The following is a 27,300-nucleotide window of genomic DNA, read 5'->3' as shown; positions in this document are numbered from 1 at the left end:
ATGAAAGCAGTTAGACAGATCTGATGTCAAGATAATAGACTGAATATACAATATAAATACAGTTTATTAGGAAGAAAGCATACATATAATATATATTACACTTTTTTTGACATCTTGTTTTATTTTATTTTTATTAAAAAATAATGTTAATTAAAAGCAATCTTGATCAAGAAAAAAGAACAATTATCAACATTAAAAAAAAAAAAAAAACTTGGACAGACTGCGTCCAATGCAACTAGACAAAAGAGGTTGATGTGACGTTCTGTGCTGGGTGTGTGAGCGCTCTGCGCATGCGCGCTCATCCTTCTTTCCCGGTTTCTGCTGCGCCGCTGCCGCTGATCACCTTCTCCAGTGAAAGCTGCTCAAAATCCTCCATACAGATCCAGGCACACACATGAGGCATGGCAGGTCTCTTCGGGAAGATCCAGATCGGCATTTATGTGGAGATCAAGCGCAGTGATGGTGAGTCACACCCAGCAGCAGCTCGTTTATCAGGCTGCCTGAGATGCATCATCTTTGTTTAACCCGGTTAACGCAAGACATCTGGTGCAAACGACGCGAGAGGCTCGATATAGGCCTGTACATAAACATACAATACCCTTCCGTCCTTGACACGCCGTTGTATTGCATGTTTTTGGGATGCATGCTCCTGCTAACCGTTAGCGAATTTACGAATGCTACTATGGCAGCGGTTTGACTCATTAAATATTAATGAAGTCCTCTTGACGTTGCTTGGTAACCGCGTTCGAGCGTCTAGGCGCGGAATCAAATTGATACTCGTGAGCCAACACGCAACCAGAACGTTAATCGCTGATGTGAGGATTTCAGCCAATCAGAGAAGCGTACTGGGGAAACGTCACGGAACGTAATTAATATTCATAAGCCAAACCGTCGCCATAGTATATTGATAAATTCGCAGTCTGTTAGCATCATCCCTGAGGATGACGCCCAGAGACATCGCCTGCAAAACTCGTTTGTATTGCTGTATTAGTTTAACTTTACGTGTTTTAGTTGAGTTTGTTGTCATTTCAGGAATTTGCAAGTCTAAAGTTAAGCCAAATTTAATTTCTGCCGTGTATATCACAGACAAGACAAAGAATTCATTTGAAACTGTAGTACGACAGTTAGTAAGCTAATAACGCAAACGTGTTAATTATAAATAAACACGAAATAATACACACATTATGCATAATAGGCATTTTTTTAATACAATGCTGGTGTAGTTAAGGTTGCAGGTTTGAGACCTGAGCACAAATTTAAAGGAATAGTTCACCATAAAATGAATATTTGCAAAAAGCCTCAGGCCATCTGAAATGTAGATGAATTTGTTTCTTTACTTGCTCACAAACGGATTCTCTGCAGTGAATGAGTTCTGTAAGAATGAGATCAAACAGCTGATAAAAACATCACAATAATCCACACCACTCCAATTAATGCCTTGTGAAACAAAACAGTCTGCAAGTTTGTGAGAAATAAATCCATTTAGATGTTTTTAACTTAACCCCTTAACTGTCACCCCCCATTTTTTAAATAGGCATTGAAGTGCACTATCCAAACTTAAATTGTTGTATTTTATTAACACTATATAGGAATATAGATCTAAGGTTGGTCTCTTTTTAAAGAAGAAAATTATCAGATTTGGTCAAAAGTGGAATTTTTTCAAAAAATTAAAGTATCAAAAAGTTATAGAAGTTTAAATGTACTGTAAATAAAATGCGCTATATTATTTTATTTTATTTAATTTATTATAAATATTTTACATAACAGGTTTTACTCTAAAATTGGTATAAAAATTAAAGCCTTGTGTATAAATAAGTTATGTTCCAAATTTGAAGTTGATATGAAAAAAAATTAGGTTCCTGTGAGATTTTATTTAGGGTGTCATACCACAAACAGCCACTGGGAGCCATCAAAACTCCTTTGAATTTTGTTTAATTTTTCTCTAGATTTCTCTGTCAATTTTAATTCAATACTCAAAATAACCACCAAATATAGAATCCTGAGACCTTTCCAATGATATGTTGCCAAGATTATAAAAAGTTGTGGGACGGTGACAGTTAAGGGGTTAAACATTCAGTGAAAAAGTAATCTCATCTGAATCAGGAGAGAAATATGCACAGATTAAACACTGTTTGCAAGCCGAAACTAAATATGTGGGTGGATTTTGATGTGAGAGGACAGCAGGAGATTAACTTTTTCACTGGAGGAAGTGTTATTATGGATTATGGACCCATTTAGCTCCTATATTTTTGGGTTTTATTAAGTGTTTGTAGTGCTCTCATAGAGCTGCAGATTTCTGCAGTAAACCATTGTTTTATGTATTCCAGGAAGGATCCACCAGGCCATGGTGACGTCACTGAACGAAGACAATGAGAGCGTGACGGTGGAGTGGATTGAAAATGGAGACACAAAAGGGAAAGAGGTGAATGTCTGATAATCATATTCACTAAAGACAAAAGCTTACATGTTTCATTCATGGTTGTTTGTCTTTGTAGTATTACATCTATAATAGAGACACACACACACAACACTGATGTGTCAGGATCAAGGGAGATTTATTCTAAAGCAGTTTTTGTACTTCTGCCTTAAATAGCTTTCAGGTTTATCAGTCTTTAGTTATTAAATGCTGTGCATTAATGTGTGTATGAAATATAAAAACCTCGACAAAGGTTTTATTTCTCACATGTTGCTCTTTTACAGCTAAATATCAATTTAATCTCAGATGTTCTCCAACCAGTCCTCATGAGAAATAGAGGTATAAAATGAATATGGATTGCACCTCAGATCATTTGATCCTGAAGGAGTTTGAAGAGAAATATTTGAGTTCATATTGAGATCTCTGAGTTAAAGCTGAGCGCACTTTCTGATCTTCATAGGAGTCTCTATTTCATCTCATTGCTGTCCAGGAGAAACAGCTGAGATACTGAGATCTCGTTTTGTGTCCTGTGGGATGATTATTTTTAGCAGCTTTTACAACTGTGGAAAATCCCGTGCGCTGGTGTGCCGCGAGTAGAAGTGCTTTTGAAACTGGCAGACTGATGCTCGTGCTCTCATTCTCCATGAACAGATCGATCTGGAGAGCATATTTGCGCTAAATCCAGACGTTGCACCTGAAGAGGAAATCCCACGAAGTCCTGAGACCCCTCCGCCACCCGTGTCCAATGCCATCAAAACCAACAAGATCCCTCAAAACAAGGTCTGTGTCCATTTTACTACACCTTAATAGTCGTAACCAAGAGGAGGAATGAGCACAGCAGCAGACAGACAGATGATTGTAGCGCACTCAATATTGTTTTTATAACTTATAGATGGATTTCTAGACAGGAGTCATAAAAAACTGTTTGCAGCTTTTTATGGTGAAATCAATACTGGGTGGGTCATTACTAGTCATAAACATAAAAAAACCCCACTAAAATACCTTGCATTGTGGCATCCTACGTTACCCTTAAGCCCTTGTGCGCAAGCGTGTGTGTGTATTAGGGATGTAATGATTCACTCAACTCACGGTTTGATTCGATTCCCGATTTTAATTTAATGATTCAATTTGATTAACAATTTTTTATTTTTTATAAATTAGATGTGTCCTTTTATTATTGCTTGGACAAAATGCTGTACATTTCTTTGTGAAATTGAAATATACTAATGTAGCACTTGCATATTATTGCTCTTTCGTTGGTTTTGATGGCTTCTGTTGTCCTCATTTGTAAGTCGTTTTGTATAAAAGCGTCTGCTAAATGACAAAATTTTAATATAATGTAAATGTAAATAACAAAATTAAATTTAAATTTTAAAACGAGCCCCAAATCAAATAAATAATAACACAAATAAAATAAATCTCATCATATAAACAAAATAAGGCTTTGTCTGTGTTCTTTCCATTTAATATTAGAGGCAACCACTTCATTTTAATCATGATCCAAACAAAGATGCTGCATACATGCAACATGAGCAGTTTTTAATCTAAATTAGATTGTATAATTTCGAAATTTGAAGCAAAAACAGAATGGTTTGACTTCAGTTTTGTGAAACTATGCATAAAAAATATCTGCAAGAAACAGAAACAGCAGACGAGCTGAACAAGACCCAGATTCTGCCAGCAGGTGGAGCATAAAGCAATTCCTTGGTTTCCGCTGTAAACAACATATTAATGAACTTTAATATGCATTATACAGAGGCTAGATGAAAAGAAAAAATACCATCTTAACATTTCTAAAGACGGTAAGTTCCCCTCAGACATGCATTTAATTACACTCTTACCCCTAAATGAATCGCAATTTGTTTAGCATCTCGTTACTTCCCTATTGTGTATCTATCTTTCTATAAAAAAATACTACAAAAATATAAATGAGTTGTACTACTAAATTATAATAGTTAAAAAAAAAAAATTCTCCGTTTAATGGATTGTAAAACTACCATGGTAAATTACTGTATACATGTAGCAACTAATAGGCGGTAATTTTGGCATAAATTCACTGTGAATGTTTTTATTGTGTAGATGTATATTGTAGCTAAATGAAAAGATGGTGCAAATTGGATTATATGAAACATGTTTATTTTCTTGGATTCATAATTTCTAGAATCGTCGAACAGTAGCGCCACCGAAAAATGAAATGCCTGCAAGGGATAATCGAGGTATGATGTCATGCAGAAAAAATAATGACTTTTATTTTAGTCCTGTAGTCGTTTAAGCTTGCTCAGGGTTTTAAAATATTTTGATCTGAAAGCTTGAAATTATTTATATATTATAGTAGTTATTGATCTTTTGAATGAGCTTTTATTTTTGTGTTTCAATTTCATTTGAACTTCTTTTTTTTTTTTACTTTTTTTTTGTATATTTCTATTTAGCTGTATTTTTCTTTCAGTTTTAGTAATTTTAGTACTTAAGTTTATTTTATTTCAGTTAGTTACCAAGACAAGATTACTAATTTTTGTTTAGTTTCTCATCTACTATTTATTTCAGCCTTTGCAATTAACGAAAACATTTTCATAGACAAAGATAAAAATTGCCTTTAAGTTTTTTTTTCTTAAAGGGCTTGAGTTGTTGATAGAGTAATAATATAATAAAGGGAAAACATTAACAAGCACTCCTTTTCCTCCTTCAGTACTGTTTATATCATCCCAGGATGCACTTCATGAAGTTCTCATTTGTCTCAAATTTTGAACAAAATTCCTATATTTCCATTTTTGTGTTATTTCAGAATTTTGATAACTTGCTATTATTTTAACAGAATAGACAAAAAGCTTGTCTGTTTACATGTTCGTCTGATAGCTGTAGCGTCTGTGATATGATCTCCATTATTCAGTCACTGTAGGTACGACTCGAGCGCGGCCGAGCCAACAGACCGAACCGCCTCCATCAGCACCCATCCCGCCTCCACCCATCCAACACCAGACCCTACAGCAGCAGCAGAACGGTACCACAACACCTCACTAACACATGCAATACCATTTGAAAGTTTGGAGTTTCCACAAAAATGAAGCAGCACAACTGTATTCAACATTGATTATAATCAGAAATGTTTGTTGAGCACAAATCAGCATATTAGAATGATTTCTGAAGATCATGTGACACTAAAGACTGGAGTAATGATGCTGAAAATTCAGCTTTGCATCACATTACGTTTTACAATATATTAAATGAGAAAACAGTTATTTTAAATTATAATAATATTTCACCATATTACTCTTTTTACAGGCATTTTTGATAGAATAAATAGTATTAGCCTTAATGAGCAGAAGAGATTTTTTTTTTTCTTTGATATAGAATCGTACCGACCCCAAACCTTTGAACAGTAGTGTAATTATTGACACACATCATGTGTGTGTGTTGTAATGATGTTGAGAGTGTGTGAGATCTGAAGAGGAGAGACTGAAGGGCTCTCAGTGCGTCACACAGCGGCCTTTGTCTTGGTCACATCAGAACAAAAACAGCATTTAGAGTTGTTTTCCAGAGATGAGCCCTCATGTTGCCTTTGTTGAGGGAATCACTCAAGACACGTTAAACACCTACTAATTCACACTGAATTGTGTAACACAAAATGCCTGTTACAGTGAGGGAATCGGGTTTAACTTATCAGTATTATTAGTGATAAATGTAAGTGTTTGAGCGACAGAGTTTTGTGTGTGTGTCTGCAGCTCGCAGGAAGTCCAACTGCGTCAAGGAAGTGGAGAAACTTCAAGAGAAGCGGGAAAAGAGACGATTACAGCAGCAGGAGCTGAGAGAGAAAAGAGCACAGGTGACAGAAAACACTGCAAGACTAGTGTACTCACAACAATTAAACTTTTAGTGTTGCTTAAAGGGATAGTTCACCCAAAAATGTTGTGGTCTGTCAGTCTTATAATGGAAGTGGATGGGAATCACGACTTTGAGAGTAAAAAAACATACACAGACAAAACCAAATTAAACCCTGCAGCTTGTGACGATACATTGAAGTGTAAAGACACAAAACCATTGGTCTGTGCAAGAAACTGAACTGTATTTATATCGTTTTTATACCTCTGATTTTCACCACTGTGTCTTAACTGTCCTGAGTGCGTTCGCGTCTTCTTCTTCAGCAGGCACTTAATGCTTCTTTTTCTTGCTTTACAGCGGATCGTAGACTTGTAAGTGCATTACCGCCACCTATCTCTCAAGCGGACCATTGACACTCCTAATTGAGATTGTAGATAGATTGTCAATGGTCCATTTGAGAGATAGGTGGTGGTAATGCATTTATAAGTCTCAGGACAGTTCGGACATTGCGTGAATCCGAGTTAAAAAGCAATATAAATACTGTTCAGTTTCTCGCACAGACCGATCGTTTTGTGTCTTTACATTTCAATGTATCGTCACAAGCCGCAGGGTTTAATTTGGTTTTGTTTGTGTATGTTTTTCTGACTCTCAAAGCCGTGATTCCCGTCCACTTCCATTACATGACCGACAGACTGCGACGGTTTGAGTTAAAAATCATAGTTTGTGTTCTACTGAAGAAACAAAGTCACCTACATCTTGGATGCCCTGGGTTTAAGCAGATAAAAATCAAATTTTCATTTTTGGGTGAACTATCCCTTTAACATGGGGACGTGACATCAGGTGATGTTATTATGTTATAAACTCTTACAATCAAGGTTTGAATGTAACTTTTTCACTCACCAGCCAATTTGGCTACACAATTTTTAAGTTACCAGCCATTTATAACTTCTACTAGCCCCTCCCCCAAAAAATTACTAAAATAAACCAACAGTTTCATCACTCAAACTTCTAGAACGAGACATCAGTTTACTGTCAGGGATTTGTAGTGTTGCGCCGTATCCAGTGTAGACAGCATCACTGATCATAATGGGATCTATTGTATTTTTGTTCTATTATTGTGTTGTCTATTCTATTGTATTTTGGCTCTTTGATGTTGCTTCAATGCAAAGGAAACCAAGCGCACCCGCCACGCCGATATTTATTGGGTATGTTCAAGTAAGCTAGATATGCGCAGATGGTGTAATTAGGCTGTAGTTAATATATAATAATGACTCACAAGATCAGTATTTGCACTAAATCTGCGCAATTTTGACTTGCCCAAAAATTGAGTGAACAATTTATGAAAGTAACTTAGTAGGGTGTTAATTTTTAAACGCTGCTTACATTATTAACTGAGTTTTTTTTTTTTTATTACGCAGGAGGTCGATACCACAACCCCTAATTATGAAATAATGTGCATGATCCGAGACTTCAGAGCGAGTTTGGACTACAGACCGCTGACCACTGCAGATCTGGTGAAGAACTGCATCAGCACCATCATGTGCTCCCACAGTTATTTCACTTCCATGTGATACATTAGCTGTGTTGCATGTTATTACAATAGATATGTCTTAATAATAATGTGTATATGTTCTCAGATTGAGGACCACAGGATATGCGTGTGTGTTCGGACACGGCCACTGAACAAGAAAGGTAAGGATGAAATCTTTCTGATTCTGTGTTGTCAGTGTGTTGGTGGTGTTTGTGATGTAGCACATCATGTGTGTTGACTCAGAGCTGACCGTGAAGGATCTGGACGTCATCACCATCCCCAGTAAAGACGCGGTCATGGTCCACGAGCCCAAGCAGAAAGTGGATTTAACCAGATACCTGGAGAACCAGACGTTCCGCTTCGATTACGCTTTCGACGACACCTCCACAAACGAAATGGTGTACAGGTCAGTTATTTGTTGTTTGACAGAGATAGTGAAAATAAAAAATAAAAAACCTGTACAATCTCATGCTGTAACAAATAAATACATAAATTTATAAAAGTAAAATATATATATATAGATAGATAGATAGATAGATAGATATCAATTTGTGGAGTCTCACACTATGCAAAGTTACATAATATTTTTTTAGAAAAATATATAAATATATTTAAAAAATCTTTGTTCAGTTTCACACTGTACAAAGTCACATGTATAAAAATAAATATCTTTTATAAAATAAAAAATATATAAATGTTATTTGTTCAGACTCAAGCTATACAAAGCAACAAATTTACAAATATATATATATATATATTTTTTTTTAAAATGTTAAAATATAAAAAATGTTCAATCTTACACTGTACAAAGTAACGAATATAAAAAATAAAAATATTAATATTTAAAAAAAAAAATCTGTTTTGCAGTGTAAAAAGTAACTAATGTAATATTTTTATAAAAACATTAAAAAAATATGCAATTATATTATTTGCTCAGTCTTGCACTAAATAAATAAAAAAATAAAAATTCGTATTTTTCTGAAAATATAAAATGGCATTATTTCTGAATAAAAGACTGTTCTAATCAATTTGTATTGTTTTCTCTGCCTACACGGCGTAGGTAACATTAGCAGACAAGATCATTTATTTTAAAGACAAGAGAATATAATGTCATTCTGAGGAAAAAATTTAAATTATGAGAAGACTCATTTTTTAAAATTAGAATAACATGCACTTATGAATAATAAGATTCTAGACGTATTAGTAAAAAGACTTCATGTAATATAAAGTGATGTCTCCGGGTGTGATGTGTTTGAGGTTCACCGCTCGGCCGCTGGTGGAGACAATATTTGAGAGGGGAATGGCCACTTGTTTTGCTTATGGTCAGACGGGCAGCGGGAAGACTCATGTAAGCTGATGACATCACATTACTGGAACAGATCTTCCCAGAGGATCTTTAATTTGTCATAATCGATTCTCCCTCCGTTCCAGACCATGGGAGGAGATTTTTCGGGGAAGAACCAGGATTGCTCTAAAGGGATCTACGCTCTCGCTGGTGTGTGTCTGACCTGCTGTTTTCTGTTCAAATATTGACTGATCATTTTCTTAAACGTGACGGTGCTCTTCTTTCAGCACGGGATGTTTTTCTCATGTTAAAAAAACCAAACTACAAGAAGCTGGATCTTCAGGTGTACGCAACGTTCTTTGAAATCTACAGCGGGAAGGCAAGTTCTGTGGTTCACATTAATAATTAATATAATAAAAGAGTTAATGAGAAATATAATAAAATATTCATTATTATAAAAATAGCGGTGTTATTGTAGTATTATTTATGTAATATCATAGTATTTAATGATATTTGAATATGCTTTTATTTATTTTCGGTGTTTTGTGATTTGACATTTTTATTAGTTAAATATTTTATATTTGTATTAAAAACTATTAATTATATAGTTTATATTTCTATGTAACTTGATTTTTATTTGAGCTTTTATTCAGTTATTTCAGTAATTCGAGTACTTTTATTTTATTACTTATTATTATTTCAGTTACTAGTTAGGTTCTTTGAAATCTACATTGTAAAGCAAGTTGTGTAGTTCACATTAATTAGTAGTTAATTGTTTTAAAATTTAAAAATAGTATTATTATTATTATTACTATAAAAAAGCAGTGTAATTTTAGTATAACACTAGTCTTCATTTTAATTTAAGCAAATTTATGATGCTTTTGTCTCTTAAGTTTGAGTTTTTATATTTCTGTTTAGCTTTAATTTATTTCATTTTTTATTTATTTTATTCAGTTTCTTTTTTTAGTAAATTGTAGTACTTCAACTTAAGTCAGTTAGATCTTCAGGAGTATGTTCTTTGATATCTACAGAGTGAGGCGAGTTTCATACTGTAGTTCACGTGAATTATTAATTTGTTCATTAAGTCAAATTTGAGTGGTCCGTTGCAGGTGTTTGACCTTCTGAACAGGAAGGCGAAGCTGCGTGTGCTTGAAGACGGGAAGCAGCAGGTTCAGGTGGTCGGGCTGCAGGAGCGAGAGGTCAAATGCACCGAGGATGTGCTCAAACTCATCCATATAACAAACAACTGCAAAAATTAAAATTCAAATCAAATAAAAAATACAAAATACAATTAAATACAAATAAAAAAAAAAACACAAAAACACACAAAATACATATACATATACACACACATACACACACACACACACATATACACACACACACACATACACACACACACACACACACAAAAGTTTTTAAACGGTAAGATTTTAAAAGTAATGTTTTTTTAAAGAATTCTCTTCTGCTCACCAAGCCTGCATTTATTTGATCCAAAATACAGCAATAACAGTAATATTGTGAAATATTTTTACTATTTAAAATAACTGCTTTCTATTTGAAAATATTTTAAAACCTAATTTATTCCTGTGATGTAAAGCTGAATTCACATGATCCTTCAGGATTCTTTGACGAATAGAAGCATCCAAAGATCAGCATTTATCTGAAATAAAAAGCTTTTGTAACATTATACACTATACCATTCAAAAGCTTGGAATCTGAATTATTTATTTATTTTATTTTTTTGTAAAGAAATTATATAAATTAAAGGGATACTCCACCCCAAAATGAAAATTTTGTCATTAATCACTTACCCCCATGTCGTTCCAAACCCGTAAAAGCTCTGTTCATCTTCGGAACACAATTTAAGATATTTTGGATGAAAACCTGGAGGCCTGTGACTGTCCCATAGACTGCCAAGTAAATAACAGTGTCAAGGTCCAGAAAAGGTATGAAAGTCGTCATCAGAATACTCCATCTGCCATCAGACATGCAATCCGGGTTATATGACGCGACGGGAACACTTTTTGTAAGCGAAGAAAACAAAAATAACAACTTTATTCAATAATTCTTTTGTCAACAGTCTCCTTTGTGTCTCTCCTTATCACCGTATGCTGTGTATGCTCTTCTGTGTCATCCGCCCAACAAGGATGTTTATTTGGCAGTCTATGGGACTGAAGCCTCTAGGTTTTCATCCAAAATATCTTAAATTGTGTTCTGAAGACGAACGGAGCTTTTACAGGTTTGAAAACGACTTGGGGGTAAGTGATTAATGACAAAATTTTCATTTTGGGGTGGAGTATGCCTTTAATACTTTTATTTAGCAGTGATACATTAAATTGATCAAAAGTGATGATGACACTTTGGATCCAATAAATGCAGGCTTGGTGAGCAGAAGAGACGTCTTTAAAAAAACATTAAAAATCTTACTGTTTTAAAACTTTTGACTGGTAGTGTGTGTCTATATGTGACCCTGGACAGCAAAACCAGTCATAAGTGTCAATTTTTCAAAATTAGATTTGTACATCATCTGAAAGCTGAATAAATAAGCTTTCCATTGATGTGTGGTTTATTAGGATTGGGCCGAGATACAACTATGTGAAAATCTGGAATCTGAGGGTGCAAAAAAATTAAAATACTGAGAAAATCACCTTTAAAGTTGTCCAAATGAAGTGCTTTGCAATGCATATTACTGATCAAAAATTAGGTTTTAATATATTTATGGTAGGAAATGTACAAAATATCTTCATGGAACATGATCTTTACTTAATATCCTAATGATTTTTGGCATAAAAGAAAAATCGATAATTTTGACCAATACAATGTATTTTTGGCTATTGCTACAAATATACCCCAGCGACTTAAGACTGGTTTTGTGCTCCAGGGTCACATACATACAGAAACACACACACATTAATATAAAGAATTTCAAAATAGAAGTTTTTTATGAGTGTAATTATTCTAAAATAATTCTTAATCAGTTTCCGACAGTGACACCATTAAAACCAGTCACAGTATGGTATTAATCGTGGTTTTTGTGTGTGCTTGTCCTCAGGACATCTGGACAGACCTCTGCTAACGCTCACTCGTCCCGCAGTCACGCCGTGTTTCAGATTATTGTTCGCAGGAGGGGCAAAATGCACGGTAAATTCTCTCTCATCGACCTGGCAGGAAACGAGCGAGGGGCGGACACGTCCAGCGCTGACCGACAGACGCGTCTCGAGGGCGCCGAGATCAACAAAAGTCTGCTGGCGCTGAAGGTTTGTGCTCCACATCAGAACCATGTGATTCGCCCATGTTTTGATGTTCCACGCCTGTGAATTGAGAAACTGTACGATCATGTTAGAATCTGGGTCGATTCATGTTTTTGTGATAGGAGTGCATCAGGGCTTTGGGTCGAAACAAACCACATACTCCGTTTCGAGCCAGTAAACTCACGCAGGTCTTAAGAGATTCCTTCATCGGAGAAAACTCTAGAACATGTATGGTAAGAAGAACACTGGGATGATATTCATATATTCATTTTCAACACTGTGCATTTGAGTATTTGTGAGTGATTTTGATCTTTTGTGAATAGATCGCTACAATCTCTCCTGGAATGGCATCATGTGAAAACACATTAAACACTCTGAGATACGCCAACAGGTACAGATGTGAGCCCAGCAGACACTGCAGCTGCTGTTACAAACACAAAATGTTCTATACACTACATGAAGCCCTTCAATGTATCCAGATATTTGCTGAATGTTGTTTAACCCTTTTTTCAACTTTGAGAAATCAAGTAACCAGACAGATCTGGGGGCTGTAATTAATGGAAAATATCATATAAACACTTTTTTTTTTTTACAAGAATATAAAAATAGAATTTGTATGAGTTTTAAGAATTATATGTAAAAATATAATATATTTACAGAATAATTTTAAATATATAAAATAAATGTATTATTTTATTGTTATGCACACTGTATTTATGTACATATTCAAACATATTTTCTAATTAAAATTTGTTATGTAAAACATTAATGAAATTCTGAAATTATGTATAATCCTTTATCTAACTTTGTATTAATAACTATTTTTATAATTGTCTTTTTTTTTTAATTGATTATGCATATTTTTCACACGAATTTAAAAACAATTAATGAGTTTAAATAATTGCATGTAAAATATAGCAATAAATAAATTAGTGCTGTCAAACGATTAATCACATCCAAAATAAGTTTTGTTTACATATATGTATGTGTGCGGTGTATATTTATTATGTATATATAAATACACACACATGCATGTATATATTTCAGAAAAATATTTTGTTTATATTTTAAATATATTTATTTATAATATTAATTATATTATATATATATATATATATATATATATATATATATATACACAAATCACATACATGTTATGTAAACAAAACATTTATTTTGTATGCGATTAATCGTTTGACAGCACTTAAATAAATACATATTTATTTAAAAAAAATATTCAGTAAAAATATTATTTATTAAAGTATATCTATATACAGTGGTGGCCAAAATTGTTAGAGCACATGACAGATCATGAAATATTGGCTTTTTTTGCCTACAAAACATGATTTGATTTCATAATGTTCATGAAACTTCCGCCGCAGGTAGTTCCAGCAGTAGTTCGTCTTGTGGTTATTGTAATGGCCAATTAAAAAAAAAAAAACTGAAACTTTTTAAATATGCCAAGTGTTCTAACAGTTTTGGCCACCACTGTAGATACATACACACTTCGTATAAATAATAAAAAAAAAAAATTGTACATATGACTTTATTTTTTTAAACCATTTTAATGATTTGTAAAATTCTATTTTTATAACCAAATATATTGTACCTTTATATATTTATATAGACCCTTTATATCTTTATATAGTCATGTTCATTTAAAAAAATAGAATGCGATATATATATATATATATATATATATATATATATATATATATATATATATATATATATATATATATTAGCTATCACATTTTATATTTTATATATACACACACATTATTTATTATACACATACACATTAATTTATAAAAATATTATATTGATGATTATTTAAATATGACATTTATATGTATCATTTATATTTTGTGCGTTAAGTATAAAATGATTAACCAGTGGCTTTCACTGCTTGAGTGTGTTTTATGTTCGACTCATTTCCAAAGATTATGAATCCGGACTCTTCCTGTAACAGCTGAATGTTAGGCTTAGGATGTTGTGTTGGAGGGGTTTGTAATTCCCGTCTGTCGTCCCGTCTTCAGAGTGAAGGAGTTTGGGATCAGTCCCTCCGACATTCCCTTCTCTCAGGGGGGCGGCGGGCGCTCCGAACTCTCTCCTACCTATGAGTACGATGACTTTGCTACCTCACCCAGCAGGTCTCACCCTTTTCCAGTTTCTAGCCTGTCTCACTTCAGACAGAGCCTCCATACGAGTCCTGTGTTTCGCTCCATGTGCCTCTTTATGTTTTGGTCCCATTTCAGGCATGTTTCTGTTTTGTGTTGCAGCTGCACTAACATGCTGGTTTGTGTTTGCTTGTGCCTTATAGAGCGGCTGGAGTCCATCATTATCATTCTGCATCAACATGTTTATGTAACATTAACCATTTCCATTGGTTTATTGTGTCTTGAGTATGTCATGCTTTCATATGGTGACTGTGCTGAATTATTATGCATTCTAGGTTTATGGACATATTTATAAATGTACACTATTTTCTTATTAAAATCCCTTATACAATTATTTATAATCAATTATATTGTATCCATTTATTTATACACTTTACATTTTATTTTATAATGGATATAGTTTATATGCATACTTTTTCACAAGAATAAAAAAAAAAAATGAATGCATGAGTTTTGATAATTGCATGTATGTATAAAATATACGTGTGTTTGTGTGTGTGTATACATTTTATAATTTATTTAAATGTTTATGAACTTCTCTAAACTATAGTAATTTGTTAAAATTTTTATCAAATATTTTGTATCTTTTATAGACTATTTTTAGAATAGAATTTTTAAGTTTAAATATATACAGTGCTCTTAATTTCTATTTTATGTATTTAAACTACATTAATAATCTGTTACACTTTTAATCAAATATTGATGTTACAAAGTATTAATGTAGTTTAAACAGTTAAAATGAATATGTTATGTGTGATATATAATATATTTTTATTAATATAGTATTATATAAAGAGTTCGTAAAATGCTAAAACTATGAATTATATTGAGAAATATTTACATATGACTTATTTATATATTTATCATTTATATTTTGTGTGTACATTTCAGGCATGTTTCTGTTTTGCGTTGCAGCTGCACTAACATGTTGGTTTGTGTTTGCTTGTGCCTTATAGAGCGGCTGGAGTCCGTCATGTTTATGTAACATTAACCATTTCCGTTGGTTTATTGGATCATAAATGCTGTTTCATGTTGACTGTGGTGAAATGAGACGGTGTCTGTGAGCGCAGGGTGAAGGAGCTGAGCATCGACCCCAGTGCGGTGATGGAGGGACGCTCCGCCGGACACTCGCTCAGTCAGCTGGACGTGCTGGAGGCACAGTGGGGAGTGGGCAGCTCTCCTCAGAGAGATGATCTCAAGCTGCTCTGTGAACAAAACGTAAGCCATTTAACCTCCCAGCTCAGCTTGTTTGGGCTGGTATGAAAACCTGACACTGTGTTGATGATGTGCACAGGAAGAGGAAGTGTCCCCGCAGCTCTTTACCTTCCATGAGGTGGTGTCTCAGCTGGTGGAGATGGAGGAGCAGGTTCTGGAGGACCACCGTGCCGTGTTTCAGGTGTGTGCTGTTAACCACAGAAGCCCTTTATCTGTCATCAAACTGCCTTAAAGTAGCCTTCAAATAAGGTCAACTTGCTTTAGAAGTAAAACTACAAAGGGTGTTAAACTTGCTTTCAGAGAAACATATTACTGTACATAACTATTGGACCACAAAGCCAGTCACAAGGGTCAATTTTTGGAAATTGAAATTTCTACGTCATCTGAAAGCTGAATAATTAATCTTTCCATTGATGTATGGTTTATTAGGATAGGACAGTATTTGGCTGAGATACAGCTATTTGAAAAAAATTTTAAAAGTTAAAAGTTTTTAGCAGTTTTTATATATTTATGGTAGGAAATTTACAAAATATCTTCATGGAACATGATCTTTACTTAATATCCTAATGATTTTTGGCATAAAATAATAAAAATCTATAATTTTGACCCACACAATGTATTTTTGGCTATTGCTACAAATATACCCCAGAGACTCAAGACTTTTGTGCTCCAGGGTCACATATCTGAATATACAATGCTGTTCAAAAGTTTGGGGTTGATAAGAATTATTAATGCTTGTGAAAGAAGTCTCTTCTACTCATCAAAGCTGCATTTATTTAATCGGAAATACAGTAAATAGTCATATTTTGAAATATAATTTCAATTTAAATAATGGTTTTCTCTTTAACGGTAGTTTAAAATTTAATTGTAATTTTCAGCATCATTACTCCAGTCTTTAGTGTCACATGATCTTCAGAAATCACTCTAATATGCTGATTCGCTGCTCAAGAAACATTTCTGAATATCAATGTTGAAAATGGTTAATTTTTTAGAATTCGTTGAATAGAAAGTTCAAAAGAGCAGCATTTGAAATTCTATTGTAATTTAAATATGATTATTTTGTAGCATTATAAATGTCTTTACTGTCACTTTAGATCAATTTAATGTCCTGTCTTTTCTAAAAAAAAATAATAATAATTTTGATCTGTAGTATGTTTTTTGTGCTTAAAAAGTTCAAAAATCCTTTAAGTTAAAAATCCTTAAAAACATGTAATTAAAAATAGTTATAAATATTTTTATTAATAATTTTATTTTATTTTATATAAACATAATATACATTCTAGAAATATTTAGGTACACATTCATGCATTTCTATTCAAGTTCTTTATGTAAACCATATTAATTTGTAAAATTCTTTGTATGTATAATCAATTACATTCTACCTACATGCATTTATAGGGTTGTTTAACTGTAATCAATATATAATGTTTGTGCACATATCTATGTATAAACAATTACTAAAATTCAAAATTTATTTATAAGCCTTTTTATCAATCATAATTTGCTTTGTAACATTAAAATAATGAAATATTCCTCAACACACACACACAGAGGCCAAACATTATAACTAAAAAACAACAACAACAAAAAAACCTTAGTTTTAAAAATGTTTTTAATATGTTTTGAATATGTTAGGAGTCCATACGCTGGCTAGGTATGGAGTTGGGTGTTAATGTTGTGTCTGGTGTTGCAGGAGTCCATACGCTGGCTGGAGGATGAGAAGGTTCTTCTGGAGATGACGGAGGAAGTTGATTATGATGTGGAATGTTTTGCCACTCAGCTTGAGCAAATCCTGGATCAGAAGATTGATGTGTTAACAGAGCTTAGAGGTCAGTGTGTTCACAGTCGTCCTCCAAGAAGCTGTATTTAGAAGAAAATAACTAAGTCCAAGATTTCACAGTTTTAAATGTGATGCATATTAATTAAAGAAGACAAATAAATGGAAAGTTTATTTTTAGAAAAAATTTTTTTAATGAAAATTAATACAAAAATATGACACAAATGACAAAAATGTTTTATTATAGACTTAAGTTTTAAAATAGACTTTATGCATAGATTTTTTTTATATTACATAAACATTTTTAATCTAGAAATTATAGAATATAAAAATGAATTATAATATTAATATATAAATTATATTAATATTTATATTCCTTATTATTTGAAAAATTAAAAAATAATTTGCCATTTATTATAATACATTATTGTATTATATTTTTGTACATTATTAACTGCCATTTAAAATTGTCTATTTAATTAAAAATGTAAGTAATGTCATAATAATGGTTTTAAAATAACATTGTATTGATTTTTCTTGTGTAAACATTTTTTTTCAGAGAATTGTAATGAGTTTATTAATGTTCACAAATTGCAATATGTAATAAATAGAGTATTTACATTCCCAAAATTATAGAATATAAAATGTAAATATTAGTAATATAATAAATTGTTTATAAAATTAAATTTAATTATTTATTTTACTATTTATATAAAATGTAATTGCTCTTTTGTTTTTATAAACTATTAATATTTTTCACGAATTTAATAGTGGAATGCAAGAGTCTTATATATAGTAATAATATAAATTAGGGCTGCACGATGTGTCGTTTAAGCATCGATATCGCGATGTACGAATCCACGATAGTCACATCGCAGGATGTGCGATGTAGGCTGTCGTAGTTGATCCGTTATTCATTAACTGTACGGGCCAGCTGCTCCCCGGCCCTTGACGAATGTGATTCGCGGATTAATTGCACAGTTTAACCATCATAGAGTGAAAGTTTATCATTTGCATGTGTTTTTAAGTCCTGTCAGTTTAACAGGGCGCATATAAGAACGAGCAGAGAGAGAGAGAAAGAGAGAGCCCCGGCCGCGCGCGCGCTCACCTTCACCGTCTTCAAACAACACGAGCGCTGTCTTGCTCTCTCTCCCTCGCGCATATTAATCAAAATCAATTGACACGATGGTGTCGAACAAAAAAAACTATCCAGTGATTAAATGTTTTCTGTGTTGTCAAATCTTGTGCGATATCCTAAACTGCCGAGATAATTACACAACCCGTGCCGTACACGTCTGATTCGCGAACTAATGATTCCTTTGAACCGATTCAATTTAATGAATGGTTTAAACAACTGACCTGTCCAACACTGAAACTCACGAGACGTCTGAATTGGTGTATAAAAAAAATCTGTAACACTTTACAATAATGTTCTATTTATTAAACTATTTAACTACATTATTAACATTTACTATTACTAAACTGCACTTCTACAACATTGTTAATTTCAACGTTATACTGCTGTTATAATTATAATTTCAACTATAGGCTTCATTGTTGAAATCAAAAGTTGTACAGTATTTGTTAACATAGTTAATGCACTGTGAAGTAACATTACCAAACAATGAACAGCTGTTTTTATACACTCAGATAAACAAAGATTAATAAATATAGTAACAAAAGTATTGCTCATGGTAAGTTCATGTTAGTTAATATGTTAACAATTCAAACCATATCCTAAAGTTACAAACAAATAATTTACTCTAATTTAAATAATACTGTTTAAATCATTTAAAATGAGAATGTAAGTGTGCTCACACCATTTTTGTTTGTAAGAAAAAATTAGATTAGATTTCATATCGCAATATATATCGCAGAAAAATAAAATATCGCAATGTCATTTTTTCCCAATATCGTGCAGCCCTAATATAAATACTTTTTTTATTCATTTTAAGTGTGTGTGTGTGTGTGTATGTGTTTTTATATATATATATATATATATATATATATATATATATATATATATATATATATATATATATATATATATATATATAATATATATATATAATATATATATATATGTATGTATGTGAATGACTTATAGCATTGCCATTGGTTAAATTATTTATAAATAATAAAATTATGGTCATATATTTTGTATGAAGAATTTTAAATTTGTCAAATTCTAAAATTATTTAGAATCAATTAAGTCAATTATCTATTTACATAACTTTTTTTTTGTTTAATAGAAAAAAATATGAATGGACTTAAAATAGACCAGTTTCTTTAAAGGAGCCATGTGTAATGTCTGGCAAAAAAATCAAGTCATACTCCACATTCCATACCAGATGGGGGCAGTATTCCTCAATAAAGTGAATTGGTCTACTCTAGAGTAACAAACGAGAAACGGCATAGTCTCTATGCTCCGCCCCTACCTTCACAACAACCCTAGAGCCATAGCCGAAGCCTAAAGGACGTTTTGCCTCCAGAGGAACGTTGGGTGATGTCAAGTGATTTTGAAACATGACATGACAGCTACTCCCCTTCACCTTTACCAGTGAATATGTTCATATTCGTTTTGTTCATATTACATTTTGAATTGTATATACACATTATTTGAATTAAATTAATTTGACAGACAGCATTCTGTCAACATCATTGGTCAACATCAGACAGCTGATGATGACCAAGCTAGCGCCAACCAACATAACCAGAGCTGCCAACTCTCAAGCATTCACCGTGAGACACACGCAATTGACTCTTTTCACACGCTTTCAAAAACTTGACCGCTCTGAATATAGTGAGTGAGCGTCAGCTTGGTAGAGACGGGCCTCTCTCTCTCTCTCTCTCTCTCGCAGGTTCATTATCATCGAAGACATTTCAAGCTTCTTAGGTAATGTTACATTTTAGCATCAGCTTGGTAGAGACGGGCTTTGGTAGATAACAGGTGAAAACCGGATCGGATCTGTGGGTAAGTTATAGCTAGCTTACTATCAAACGCAGCTACGGTTAGCCATCGCTAACATTAGCACGTTTATCGAACAGCCTTCGATACATTTCTATGTTATAACTTCCCGAAAAAAATACGCAAACATATAAAACAAACTTCTAGCGAAATACTAACAGCATCTTACTTAACAATCCAAAAGAAATGTTGCAAGTTCGGAGTCGAAGCTCATTTCTTTCAAGTCCATCAGTTGTATCCAGCGATGGAAAGCAGTGACGATGTTTACTCTGTTTCGGCTCCTTTTCTTATCGGATTTGATTTGTGATTCCGAGCGCGGTTGCTTGACATCAGCTTCAAGCATAGACAGTAAAAGAAACGCCCACAAGCCGTGCGAGTTATTCGTGTATTGCAGGTTGGCTGGTGGTTATGTTGCCCGCATATCGCCTCCCATGGCCGAAACTGGTATTACGACACCTGTCGGGCCCGTGGCTAGTAATGCTAATGCTAATTAAGGTTGATATCTCTGCAGCACTATAACTTGACATTTTTTTAATGACATCATCGCCCTTATTTCTTCTCATTCTTTTGATGCGTGTAGGTCATTTTTTGGATATTTTTACCTCAATTTTTACACATGGCACCTTTAAACAAAATAAATGCTTCTTATTTGGGGCTAGAATCTAATCTTCACACTTCATAGAGAGTTTCACTTAGTTCTGTCAGTGATTGAATCTCAAGAAACTGTATGAGTATGACAAATATTATCATTCTTGCGTCTCTTTTGAAGTTGTTTTCCTTCATCTCAAATCAAATGCATTGTCAACAGTGTGACACACAGTAAAATGTGTTTGGTTTGGTCTCAGATAAAGTGAAGTCTTTCCGCTCGGCTCTTCAGGAAGAGGAACAGGCCAGTAAGCAGATCAACCCTAAACGCCCACGAGCCCTGTAGCCACACAGCACCAGCAGAACAATCCCATCAGTGTATCTACATGTGTAACCTGTACGTGATGTGACTCTTTCTTTCATCCGACAAAAGCACATTTTAACTGTATAGATGATTTGAGTTCTTACTAAACTGAATGATGATAGAGTTTAAGGCCATGAGAGGGCACACGGTGAGCTAATGCATGAACAAACCAGCTCTGCATCGTCTGACTGAATCCTGTAAATATGTCATTGACTCATTCATGCTTTTCAGATGTATATACACTGCTCATCTACTTGCATAAGTTTGACAGGTAATGAAATGTGATTTATACCGTCCCAATGGAAAAGAGCAGATACAGTCTAGAAATAGTCACAATTAGGGATGCACTGATATAGACATTTCATCCACTTATTTTTATGACTACTAATTAAGGAAACTTGTTTCCAACACAGGATGACAAAATAAAGGTACTTAATTGTTTTTGGGATGAAAAAAATAATTTCACAATTGTGCTATATATAATATAGTTTGGATCTCAAAATCCAGTATTTTGTCTTTCTCAGAATCATGAGACAAACTCAGAATTCTGATGTTCTCACAATTCTGAGATTTATATCTCGCAATTCTTTACTTTTTAATTCAGCAAAATAAAAAAATTTAAAAGGTTATTGCAGCTTCTTATCTCACAGTTCTGATTTTTTTCCCCACTGTCTCACAATCAGGACTTTTCTTTGCTGAATTGTTCTGAACTGAGTATATAGCGCAAAATTGTTTATATCTCACAATTCTGAGTTGAAACTTGCAAATCTGACTTCTCAGAATTGGTAAAAAAAAAAAAAAAAACTGTGGGATAAAAAGTCACAATTACCATTTTTATTTTTTAATCCTGTGATGGAAACAAAGTTCTTTAGCTAACCAGTATGTAATGTTTTTTTACTCTCTGGTGCTCTGGTAATTTTTCACAGAAAAATTTATTTATTTTTTAACCAAAATCTGGATGCTACAAAACTTGAAGGTTTTGCTACGTGAACACAGGAAAAAAATGACTAAAAAACTGACCGGTTGAATGGTCCTAAATAAAATAGTCACACTTGCACTGTTTGTGAACTAATGGGAAATAAATTTCATCTACTGTAAAAGTATGGTTGTGCTCAAATAAAATTCTACTGAAAGCTCATTTTTTGAGATATCAACCTCAAATTTGGAACCCAACTTTAGATTTTTTTTTTATTACATTTTATATGAAATATATTTTCCAAAACATTTTTTATTAAAAAAATAAAATAAAAAATAGTTGTGCATTTTTCATGAACTTTTTTTAAATACTTTTTTGTGCTCCAAAGCATTCATGATTTAAGAGTTTAAGGAAAATAAAAAAATGTAATAGTGGTCTTTTAACCACTTATAACCACTTTTTATAAGTGGTTAAAAGACAAATGGATCAACTGTTCTATAAATTTGAGCACCATAAAATCCCTTGAAAATACAAGATAAAAAAACACTATCAAACGTATAGTACACTAACTTAAGTAAAAATAATACAAATTCAATCATTTTTCACTGACGTGTGGAGCACCAGAGGGTTAAATGAAAGCACACTGGGCGCCATTAATGACACTCAAACATGACAGTTATTTATATATTTATATATATATAAATATGCACTTCATGTGAAAGGCATAAAAATATACAAGTGGGAAATACTGTATAAGAAAATTGAGGGGCCCTATATTGATTGTATTGAAAATTGTATTGGCCCATATTGATATAGTCAGATATATACTGTGCATCCCTAGTTACAGTAGAAGTTGCATGACTGCAATAAAGATGATCTCTATTGAGACCTACAGAAACTGCTGAATTTAATAACTCATGTAGCAGTGAGACGATACATTACTTTTTTTTTTTTTTAAGTTTTTGATTGCCAGTAAGAGCCTTTACTATAACAAAAAACAGATGCAGGCCTTATTGCACCAACTTCCCAATAAACTGATAGATTTCCATGAAAGAAACGTATCAGTGAACAAACTAATCATGCTAATTCAGCTGAGATGAACAGGCCAGAGAAGTTCAGATATATTAAGAATGATTTTGTTACCATACAGTGTTTTTTTTACATTTTGAGGAATATGTAAAAGTGGTCATTATAACATTCAGGCTGCTGTCTCATTTAAAAAAAAAAAAAAAATGCTATTTATTAAAGCATCAGTGTTTTTTAAATGTTGCCCATCAGTGCTTGAATGATTTTGTTCCCGTCTCATTTGAAGAGTTTGTGTGATGAGGAGAATCTGGATTTGTACGGGACTCAGTTTCAATGTATTGCGTTGATAAAATAAAGAGCCAAATCAGAATCCATTTCAAAACAGAAAATGACTTTTTGCTACAAAACAAGGTATTAATTTTATGTCTTCTGTAGAGGACATCAAGTCAATAGTGCAAAAAATTATAGATCAATATCCTTATAAAATGACATTCTTATGAAAATGTTGCCACATTATTACTTCCATAATTACACTTCTGTTTTCGTTAAATGCTGCCCCAAGAACACATTAATATACAAATTAGTTACAATGTATTGATACATTGCATAGAATGGGAATACCAAGTTATGGAAATTTTACACAAATATTGCATCGAATATTACATCAAGCAAAATCGGATATATTAAAGGGATAGTTCACCCAAAAGTGAAAATTCTGTCATTAATTACCTTCATATCGTTCCAAACCTGTAAGACCTCTGTTCATCTTTGGAACACAAGATATTTTTGGATGAATTCTGAGAGCTCTCTGACCCTCCAATAGAGGGTCAGAGGCAATGTAATTACCATGATCAAGGTCCAGAATCGTAGTAAGGACATCGGTAAAATAATCCATGTGACATCAGGGGTTCAATCGTAATTTTATGAAGCTACGAGATTACTTCTTGTGCGCAAAGAAAAAAAAAACTATTTAACAATTCGTTGCGCCATTTTGGAGAGTATCACATAAGTAAACAATGTATGCTGTTCTGTGTCAGCTGCCGCGTGTTGAATAAATTCAGATTTATTCAATTGTTTAATAAAGTCGTTTTTTTATTTATTTTCTTACCACACAAAAAGTAATCTTGTAGCTTCATAAAATTACGACTGAACCCCTGATGTCACAAGGATTATTTTACTGATGTCCTTACTAGGACTGCACGATAAATCGAAATTGCGATTAGACGGAAACTGCGATTGTCATGCGTATCTTTCAGTGAAGCACAGTTCTGTGATCAGCAGTAAATCTCCATCCGAAGGTTAGAGGTTGCTCTCGCGCTGAAACTCCAAATACGCCTCGCAGAAGAAACCCAGGAAATGCCTGCAGCGGTAGCTAGATAAACAGAAGATTAAACTGCTTTCATTAATTCAACGTAACTAATAAACACTACTACGACAATATATGGTTTATCTGAGTTCTTATGATTATAATTGTAATATAATTATAATAAAGTATATTTATAGTGCAATGCTAATCAACATAGCCTTTATCACTGCTTAGAACACTATGAAATATGTTGAGTCCCATACGTGTAAGAAGCCACATCATCTCACAGAAGGATTTATTTCTCAGCTTTTCACATGCTTTCAGATGGAGCAACATTTACTACACAGAGCCGTAGTTCACTGAGAAGCTACACAAACAGCTGTCATTATCGCAAACGATTTCTTCAATTTCATAATAGAGCGATTATATCGTCTGTGATTTTTTGTGTGTAGCTTGTCAGTGAACTACAGCTCTGTGTAGTAAATGCTGCTCCATCTGAAAGCAGGTGATGGAGATTTACTACTAATCACAGAACCTGCTTTACTGACAAGATGTGCATGACAATCGCATTCGATTAATTGTGTAGCCCTAATCTGTACTGCGTTTCTGGACCTTGATCGTGATAATTACACTGCCATCTATGGAGGGTCAGAGAGCTCTCAGAATTGATCAAAAATACCCTAATCTGTGAAGACGAACAGAGGTCTTACAGGTTTGGAATAACATGAGGGTAATTAATGACAGAATTTTCATTTTTGGGTGAACTATCTCTTTAAATCATTCTATTGGTCATTTTTTTAAATGACCAATCGTTTCGCTTATTCATCGTCCGGTATCGTTTATAGCCTTTTGAAGCTGCACTTAAACTAATTTTGACCTTCAGCCGTTTGGAGTCCATTGACGTCCACTATATAGAGAAAAATCTTGGAATGTTTTCATCAAAAACCTTAATTTCTTTTCGACTGAAGAAAGAAATACATAAACATCTTGGATGACATGGGGGTGAGTAAATTATCAGGAAATTTTAATTTGAAAGTGAACTAAGTTCTCTCAAAAATGAACATTTTTTAATAAATTAAGATATTTTTGATAAATTCTGAGAGCTCTCTGACCCTCCCATAGACAGCAATGTAATTACCACGGATGTAATTAGAAACCCTATGTTGTTTACACTTTGATTTTAACGAAAACAACGTATCCGTGTGATGGGGCTGACACAGAATAGCATACGCTGTTTATGTTCAGTGGATACTTTCCAAAATGGCACCAGGGTGTTGTGGATACTAATCGTTGAATAAAGTTATTTTTGTTTTGCATGCAAAAAGTATTCTCGTAGCTTCGTAAAATTACGGTTAAACCCCTGATGTCACATGGATAAGTTTACCGATCTCCTTGCTATGTTTCTGGACCTTGATCGTGGTAATTACATTGCTGTCTATTGGAAGGTCAGAGAGCTCTTAAAATTCATCAGAAGGGGTCTTCGAATGCTACATGCACTTTTATAAATTGTTTGAACTGAAATGTGTGTACACAACCACCCTATAATGATAAAGGTCCACCCAGTGTTTTTTTTTTTAATCTACTAAAATCTTTACCTCTTTCTCAAATCGAGCAGATCTCACATGCCTGTCTGTGTGACGTCACAAAAACTGGCCCCTCCCACGATAGTTTGATTGACAGTGGAGTTTCAGCACAGACTGGACTGGCATCTCACCTTAGCTCCGCCCTGAGTGAGCTGTCATCAGTCCGCCAATGTTTCACCGCCGGAGCAGATATAGACAAGAATGTCTACTAAGGCATTGAGGTGTTCTGTTGTTGGATGTAATAATGAACATAGCAGTCGTCATTTACTCCTGATATCTGAGCCGCTGAAGACGCAGTGGATAACATTCGTTTTTGAAGGGAATGCGATCTACCTAAACGCGTCTATGTTCGTGGGAATCATTCGTGATCCAGCTTCACCAACAGAAGTGAGTGTAAGGTTTTTTTGAAGAATCTTTGCAAATCGCCTTTACTAATAATGTGCTAATAAGCAAGTTTCACGATGAATGTGGCTAAAGTAAACAGTCCCTTCAGAGAGCAGCTCTGAAGAGAGGGGCGGGGTCAGCAGAGCTCATTAACATGTAAAGGAAAATGCTACAAAACAGCTTGCTCTGAAAAGAGCTGTTTTTGATGGTAAAAAGGTCTTTTTTTTTACACTACCATTGAGAAATTTTAACCAAACTATGTTACAGACTTTTCATTAAGACCCTAAAGAATCATATTATATACTTCCGAAGATGAACAGAGGTCTTACAGGTTTAGAATGACATGAGGTTGAGTAATTAATGACAGAATTTTACTTTTTGCGTGAACTAACCCTTTAATAGGCCAAACTATGGTGCGATTAGAGTCCTGAGTGTTCTTTTGTATGTAATGCAAATAAGATTTATGAAAGTAAATGAGAGTAAAATATTAAAATTCCAACAATGCACCCCCCCCCCCCAAAAAAAAAGAAATCTAATCTTTGCATTAACAGTCAAAATGATCAAATAAATAAATACATAACAAAAAAGTCAATGAACATAAATTTACTATATATTTTCTTTACAAAAGATGGAAAGTATAATCTTGCTGAGTTTTCACATTCATAAAGCATGATAAATCACAAAAGACTTCCAC

The 27,300-nt window shown here is 33.5% G+C and overlaps 1 protein-coding gene across 1 annotated transcript; it reads left to right on the top strand.

Moving 5' to 3' along the window:
- Positions 1-251: 251 nt before the first annotated feature.
- Positions 252-22,491, top strand: LOC109096786 (kinesin-like protein KIF2A). Its single transcript, XM_042733238.1, has 21 exons — positions 252-462; positions 2,328-2,422; positions 3,068-3,196; positions 4,578-4,632; positions 5,304-5,414; positions 6,136-6,236; positions 7,651-7,746; positions 7,870-7,924; positions 8,007-8,169; positions 9,021-9,111; positions 9,195-9,258; positions 9,336-9,427; positions 10,158-10,297; positions 12,101-12,308; positions 12,425-12,535; positions 12,626-12,693; positions 14,342-14,455; positions 15,553-15,700; positions 15,777-15,878; positions 17,391-17,526; positions 21,288-22,491. Exons 1-21 carry the CDS (start codon positions 402-404, stop codon positions 21,371-21,373), a joined length of 2,226 nt encoding a protein of 741 aa, XP_042589172.1. The 5' UTR covers positions 252-401; the 3' UTR covers positions 21,374-22,491.
- Positions 22,492-27,300: the final 4,809 nt, after the last annotated feature.

This window comes from Cyprinus carpio, chromosome B10, assembly GCF_018340385.1.
Source record: "Cyprinus carpio isolate SPL01 chromosome B10, ASM1834038v1, whole genome shotgun sequence".
NCBI classification, from domain to species: domain Eukaryota; kingdom Metazoa; phylum Chordata; class Actinopteri; order Cypriniformes; family Cyprinidae; genus Cyprinus; species Cyprinus carpio.
The sequence above is the reverse complement of the archived record's forward strand: the minus strand, read 5'-3'. Positions and strand labels throughout refer to the sequence as shown.

What these genes read in the sequence shown, in the direction of transcription:
- LOC109096786 (XM_042733238.1), top strand. Translation starts at nt 402, where the DNA reads ATGGCAGGTCTCTTCGGGAAGATCCAGATCGGCATTTATGTGGAGATC. An exon ending in GGAGATCAAGCGCAGTGATG is followed by an intron (nt 463 to 2,327) that starts GTGAGTCACACC and finishes TATGTATTCCAG; the next exon opens with GAAGGATCCACCAGGCCATG. An exon ending in GCCTGCAAGGGATAATCGAG is followed by an intron (nt 4,633 to 5,303) that starts GTATGATGTCAT and finishes TCCATTATTCAG; the next exon opens with TCACTGTAGGTACGACTCGA.